The sequence below is a fragment of the Rhinoderma darwinii genome, chromosome 2, assembly GCF_050947455.1.
Source record: "Rhinoderma darwinii isolate aRhiDar2 chromosome 2, aRhiDar2.hap1, whole genome shotgun sequence".
NCBI lineage: Eukaryota > Metazoa > Chordata > Amphibia > Anura > Rhinodermatidae > Rhinoderma > Rhinoderma darwinii.
In genome coordinates, this window is record NC_134688.1 from 152,008,005 (window position 1) to 152,015,794 (window position 7,790).

At 41.3% G+C, this 7,790-nt stretch overlaps 1 protein-coding gene across 2 annotated transcripts; it reads right to left on the reverse strand.

The window, feature by feature from the left end:
* Window positions 1–583: 583 nt before the first annotated feature.
* On the reverse strand, window positions 584–6,795 carry SPRY2 (sprouty RTK signaling antagonist 2). 2 transcript variants are annotated; one of them, XM_075850266.1, is made up of 2 exons: window positions 6,343–6,795; window positions 584–2,270 (listed from the first exon to the last, which is right to left on the reverse strand). In XM_075850266.1, exon 2 carries the CDS (start codon window positions 2,217–2,219, stop codon window positions 1,269–1,271), a length of 951 nt encoding a protein of 316 aa, XP_075706381.1. In that variant the 5' UTR covers window positions 2,220–2,270; window positions 6,343–6,795; the 3' UTR covers window positions 584–1,268. The 2 variants fall into 2 exon arrangements, with proteins under 2 accessions (XP_075706381.1, XP_075706382.1); XM_075850267.1 differs by lacking the exon at window positions 6,343–6,795 and adding an exon at window positions 5,596–5,748.
* Window positions 6,796–7,790: the final 995 nt, after the last annotated feature.

Here is a 7,790-nt window from a genome sequence, read left to right on the forward strand (position 1 = left end):
TAACACGGCAGGATTTAGGTCCGTATTTTGCATCAGTATTTGTAAGCCAAAACAAGGAGTGGAACCTCCAAAGAGGAAAAGTATAATAGAAAGCTTTGTCTTCCATGATTTGGACCCACTCTGTTTTTGCTTTCAAATACTGATGCAAAATACTCACCAGCATATGGAATGTTAATGTGAAAGTGGCCTAACTTGTAAGTAAAGTCGTTGTCCAGTATAACATTTATAGGAAGTGTATTGAAACCAATGCTCATTTACTGGTTTTAATGTAGATCTGAGGTCCTCCAGAGCCAAGATCCATACCGGGCATGTGGGCATGGCCTTCTGTTTTGCCCAATCAGAGGTCTGATAAAGAGGCCTCCTCTATTAGCTCTACATCCCTAATAGATTTGTCTAAAATCAAAACTACCCCTTTAATAGAAAATGACTGTATACAAGGTGTGAGATCCTTGCGTAGACGTACAGGAGATCAGTCACACACATTCACCACTTCATACCGCCACCTACACTTAAAAAGAAGAGAATCAACACTTGCCAGGTTTAATTTCAAACGTTAATATATTTTCTATTTTATAGTGAACATATGCATCAGTTACCCCAATCTGCAGAAACTGACATCATAAAAAAGGGGAAACATTTGTAAGATGCCTCTTAAAATAAATATTTCTCTTTTATAAAATAATAAAACTTCAAATAAATATACTTTACACTAGACAATATGTTGAAAAATTAGAAAATAAAGGCTGACTCTTACTGTAACTGTACAATATACAGAAAGTCCAAAGAGTAGAAATATTAATTTTTCAATAAGTTGAAGCACGATCTAGCCGTTTGGATAGATTCCCATTCCTCTGAATGTATATTAGTACATTTCGTGATTGCGCCAGTACAGTGGCACCAAATTCACAGTTGTAAATATTATTCTTTATGTACAAAAATATAGCACGTTATCTCTGGCAGAAAAAAATAATAATGAATTTACAAATGTTGCAATTATTATTCACAAAACAATGCACATTTACGTAGGAGTGTCTGTGTTGCTTTAGCTTATATTTTATGTGGCACACAGCACTGGGTCCTAATCGCAGCTCTCTAACAAGCCTATTGGTTAAGATGGCACTTAGAAGAAAAAAATAAAAATAAAATCACTGCAAACAGGAAAAAAAACTTCCCACTGCTTTCTACCAACCGTACCAAAATTATTTTATATGATTGCATATGTGTGTTAAAAGTCCAATTACTTTATATCTTGTTGATATCAACCAGTGCTATGTTGGCTTCCCCAAACTTCTGGGCTGTAACTGTGGCACTTTACAACATACTGTGTTTGACCTTTTACATCGGCATCCTGGCCTCTTTGCCCGGTCATAGCAGCCCTGGCACAATTTAAGGCAACCCTTGGCTGGAAGGTAACACCATAAACAAGGCAAAAACATTGACATAACACCAATGGCAGACCAGCGAGTGCAGCAATGTGACTGGCTACAAGAGCAGGGGTTGTCGGCACAATTGTCCTCGTCGTCGTTTGAGCAGTGATAGAATAGGCACTTCACACCGCAAACACAAGTTCCATAGTCAATCACTTCCTGCGCTGAGCAAAGGCACTGCTTGTCACATATCCAGCAGGAGGGGAGAGTTCTTGGATAAGTGCATTCTTGGCACTTACATTTCCCGCAGCTCTCGCACCTGTATGCATGTAAGCCCAAGTCTTCTTTACTGGAAGGCTTTAACTCCTCTGGTTTCAGCTCACCTTTGGGTTGTACGCAAATTATTCTGTCAGCACCTAACCCCGAAGATGAATAAGAAGGACCTAAAAGTCTTTGCTCGGATGAGCTGCTACTTGTGTTTGTCCTTGTACTACTTCGTGATCCAGTACTCACTGTACTAATGGACCGAGACAACGATGCCCGTGACGAGGGATGCATTGGTGGAAGAGGGCTCCGGCTGAATTGCCTCTGGTCTGTTACCACATGTATTCTTTCATTTTTCTGCTGGGGAGTTTGACGAGAGTCCGTTTTAACCCAAGGCCGGGGAGCCACAGTAGGCCCCTCAGTATACTCATTAGTGTTCCGTATAGCTCTTATCTGTTCCAATGACAAAATATGAACTTGTTGCGCCGAAATGTCCCTTGGGTCAATATCACCATGTGGTCTCCCGTTGTCACGCCGAGCCTGGAGTAAAGGTTGGGATCCACTGCCATTTTGTACTCTGGCCTCCATCAGTACTCTGAAGAGTTTTCACTCCAGTGGGCCGAGAACACATCTGAAATCCTGTGGGCAGAAAAATGAAAAAATTATTACTTACTCTGCAACCAGTCTTTTTCATGGCATTCGTAAAAAAAAATAAAAAAAAAATGCATCCTACCCAATACAAAAACTCAGGAAGCCCGGGTCAAAAAGTGTCAATGATACTGGCTTATTATATCAGGCTGTATGTATAGATGTGTTATGAAAACAAACCTCAGTCTAATGTTAGACCGCACGCCCTGACATTCATGAACAAATCCCACCCAGCTCAGGCAGGACTAGAAGTTGTAAGTTAATCTTCTCATCTACAATTTCCTCTGCCGTTTTTCTAAGAAAAGCCGGCCACATATTCTATTTGTAGTATTTCCTTGAAAATGTCACAGGCAGCAACAGAAAGAAAGAAAAATAGATCATATAAACCTAATAAACATAAAAACATAATGATGATGTAGCAGAGCTAATGTCTTTTCGTGCTGCATTATCTGTGTATTGCGATTTCTTTCCAAGTCATTTTAATGCAGACAAATGCCAAACTGCGCTCTATCTGTATATCCGACTCCCATGTAACGTAACAGTGGCGTATTACTTCCTCTCATTGTGAACGTGTCACAACAGGTGTAGGGAAATCAGGTTCCTCTTAGACAGCAGTAAAATCTATTCAAGTAACAGGAAACCAGCTGCCATTATGAGACTGTCCCCTTTATACGCAGGTCACTACTATGTGAATGACAATGCCCTATACACTTTACCATTTACATAACAAACACTACCTGCATTTTACAGCACAAGTCTTTATGGTCTGATGGCTTTGATACATTTGCTAAAGGAGACCAGATGAGGATGGGTCGAATAATGCACATTATTCATGGGATTTAGTGCGAGTCTGAAGAACAGGATGCTATCACCCGGACTGCATTTCTGGATGAAGAGCCCTTTTAAATTGCAGAGATCTATAGAATCTGGTCTGTTTAACTCAGCTTTCCCACAAACAGCACATTCTCTGTTAACTTGCCTGACAATGAGGGGATTGAGATCATTGCTGTGCAAACACTATCTGGGGCCTATCTGAAACTAAAGGTGAGCAGATAATGGCCACTGTTAACGTGCAGCTCATTGACAGGATAGCGAGATCCGGCCTTTACTGAGAACATATTCTCAACGCAAACATCAATATGAGGTTATATCAAAACGTGCTGCAAGACCAGACTATCATCATGATCAATGTACAATCGTACAGATGTAGCAGTGCTGAAATTGTCTGCCAAAGTGGACCATAGACATGAGGTTTGGAAAAATCGTCAGGTGCTCAACCGACTGTCTGTTACCATAACATTACCAACATTTACAGCCATGCTCAGAAGAACAGATGCAGCAGAAAAAAACCCAAACAACTTTCAGAATGTATGAACATAAACTCTGTCTACTGCCTGAAAAAAAGCCAACATGGCAGATCAGATTCTGGAGAACAGAATATTGCCAATTAATAGTCAACATTTTTCGAATGTCTTTCTCGGTGGGAAACAATATTTATGCACCATAATAACCAAGTCAGGGATAAGGCACTATGTTTGCCAGCAGTCAAGAACTATGCACAGAAAACCCATTGTGACTTCACCAATTATGCCAAATGACAAACTCAGCTCTGCTATATCGGTACATGACACAAATGTAGACACAAGTATTTGTATATACATACGTTATATGTTGGAAACCAAAAGCGTGATCAAGATGACAAGTTACTCCACGGCACTGATGTAATGGCTGGATATACGGCCCTCACAAATTCACTTTTCTTTTACGGAAATATACTTACTTAAGAGGTTTCCTTGACTCTAGCGGGAGCTACCTGGTTTCCCTAAAGCCAGCAGAGCTTCACGCCCAAGTTACACAACTCAATCTCTCAGAATTTCTAAACTGAAGATGTCATTCTTCCTTTTCATAAAGGTAAATACTCTGCAGAGCTTTAGTAAGAAAATCCAAAGATCGGAACTAAAAGTCAATGGACGTGATTTAATTTAAGTAGCAATGTGCAAATGAAGACATAAAGAGGGGTTCTGATTCCAGACTGCGTCTCATTACAGTTCCTTTTAGTATTTCGCCATTTACCTTATATTTGGCAAGTACCCTTATAGAACCTATGCAAAAATCCAGACCTAGTCAATCTGGTCATAGGCCTAATATTTCATAACATTCCCCTTAGCTGTCTCAATAAAGCAAACCCAATGAAAAGCCATGCCATGTAAAGCCTGTCATCACTACAGACGATTCACATTGATCAGAAGTCTCAAATAAATTGTACAGTGAAGAAACCAAGTGCAACAATCCTCTGAGCATCATTTATGACTGAGCCTTCCTCACCGTGGACTAGTCAAGCAAAGCTTTACGCCAAGACTGGAATTGAAAAGTAAATTGATATCCATCTTCACAGGAGCAACAGAAACCACTGTCACAGATCATTCTCTCCTTTCACTGGAGTTCAGTATAGAAGTTACTGCGATAGAATTCACTTAAGAAACTTGAGATTACACATAGTGGCAGAAGCAAAAAGTAAGAAACAAAATATAAGAGAGTACAAAAAGATAAATCCATGTAATACAAGTCACATAAAAGAAAAAGGAGGAGAGGAAGAAATGTGTTTGTATATAGATCTCTCTCATACATCTACTCCTATGGAGAGACACACACACATAGATATATATATATATATATATATATATATATATATATATATATGTGTAATATACAAACATCTGACTAATCTCAGGACCTAAAGAGCCTTGAAGTTTACGGCCACTGCCTAGTTTTCTATAAAGTTTATATTTGTCTGTCACAAGGTCAAAATATCTAACATTTGCAGTATTTACTCACCCCATATACGTCACACACATTATAATAAAATAAAAATTTTTTTTTTTTTTTATAAATTCACTAGCAATAGGACCTTCTATACATCACAGGAGCTCGGATATACAGGACAACTATGCAGCTCTCAACAGGTAAACTAAAGAGAAGCCATCCCATTAACCCAATGGATCATCAATCAACGAACAATATAATCCACATACAGTACATAAAACTTTGCTATGGAGGCTTCTTGCACAGGCCTCTACCCAAACTAAAAAAGAAATGAAGCACTTTAAGAACAAAACCCACGTCAAACTGAGCCCAGAATCAGAAGAAAACTTCCAAATCCTTCAGATGACCAAAATAAACATCTATTAAACCCCTCAGAGGAAATGAACTATTGTGTATCCTTTTATTATACAAAGTAACAATAAAGGTAAACAAACCCCTACATACACGTCCAGGATGAATCCTGCAGACGGGATCATTCAGCCCCACAACTTACAATCACGTTTCTCAGAGTCCCAGGCTCCATCGCAGGGAAGGATCTCCAGCCCAGATCAGGACATGGCAGAAATCATTAGTGCACAGACAGGATTTTGTTTGTCTCCTGTATGATGTGCTGTGTGAGATCTGGTGCTGCCTCTAAGTTTCCTCTGTACCCCCCACCCCCCCATATAACCCCATTAGGAGCAGAGTGTGTGATCAGACTGAGGATTAGGGGAGGGGGAAGGAGTTTACTGTGGGGACAGAGTGAAAAGACATAAATAGCTCTTTAAACTAGACCACAACATTTCCGAAGCTGCTCAACACCATCAGATCTGTCCTTTCCTGCATTCTAAATAGATCTCAGTGCAAACCACAGAGTGGAAACGGATTACAGAACAGCACAGTGTGCATGCACTTTATGGTAACTTCACACGCAGCAGACAACAGAGAGCAGCAGCTGACATCTGTGCGAGATCCCTACAATACATAGGTACAGCCTCTTATTACATAAACCACAAGCAGAGCAACTTATCACCACTCAAGATCATTGAACTTTCCAAAACAAGCCACGTTTCCGCTCCCTGCACTGCCCCTCGCAGCCAGGAACAATCCATACAAGTCAGGGGGTCCCCCATTTACAGGGCCTCCCTATAGACAGCCGGGGGGGGGGGGGGGTGATCGCACCCGGTGTAATCAGGATCGAGCCGGCGGCAAGCAACTTCGGCGCCTGCAAGGGTTAACTGAGCATTAACCCCATACTCACCGCAGCTGCACCACGACCTTCCTCTGCTCGGCAACTCCTGCAAGTTCTACTAATAAATCCGCACCCGGGTAAAAAGTTGCACAGTCCAGTAAAAATAGGGCTCCCAAATAATTAAAGTAAGTTCCCAAAAGAAAGTTTCCAGCAGCAACAGCGGTGCAGTCCCTGGAGCTTCTCCAAGTTATAGTATCCACACACAGCGGCCGTCCCCGGGATAGGAGAAGTAGTCACAAGTCACAGGAGATCCGGCACAGCAGTGTGACAGGGCGCCGCCACCGCCTCAGCGTTGTTGTGCTCTGGGCTCGGAGGAGGAGGAGGTAGGGCAGTAAATGGCGTCATGTGGAACTGAGGAGGAACAGAGCAGTTGTTGTCCCAGAGGATATATCGCATCCGGTGCCTGCTCATTGGCTCTGCGGGGCTACATTCACTCACACTCCCAGCTCTGAGCCGCAGGAGGGAGCTCACGGGGCAATGGCCTCTGCTCCAGTACACAGGAGTGCAGGGGGTGTGACTAGACTGCCCCAGAGCCGGCCCTCATATTGTTACTGAGCCACCCCTGTCCTGTGTCACCAGTGCACAGCTCTGACAGGATCAGTAATAGTATATACAAGTACATTATATATTATATTATTACCCCACCCCTGTCCTGTGTCACCAGTACACAGCTCTGACAGGATAAGTAATAGTATATACAAGTACATTATATATGATATTATTACCCCACCCCTGTCCTGTGTCACCAGTACACAGCTCTGACAGGATCAGTAATAGTATATACAAGTACATTATATATGATATTATTACCCCACCCCTGTCCTGTGTCACCAGTACACAGCACTGACAGGATAAGTAATAGTATATACAAGTACATTATATATTATATTATTACCCCACCCCTGTCCTGTGTCACCAGTACACAGCACTGACAGGATCAGTAATAGTATATACAAGTACATTATATATTATATTATTACCCCACCCCTGTCCTGTGTCACCAGTACACAGCACTGACAGGATAAGTAATAGTATATACAAGTACATTATATATTATATTATTACCCCACCCCTGTCCTGTGTCACCAGTACACAGCTCTGACAGGATCAGTAATAGTATATACAAGTACATTATATATTATATTATTACCCCACCCCTGTCCTGTGTCACCAGTACACAGCTCTGACAGGATCAGTAATAGTATATACAAGTACATTATATATTATATTATTACCCCACCCCTGTCCTGTGTCACCAGTACACAGCTCTGACAGGATAAGTAATAGTATATACAAGTACATTATATATTATATTATTACCCCACCCCTGTCCTGTGTCACCAGTACACAGCACTGACAGGATAAGTAATAGTATATACAAGTACATTATATATTATATTATTACCCCTCCCTGTCCTGTGTCACCAGTGCACAGCTCTGACAGGATAAGTAATAGT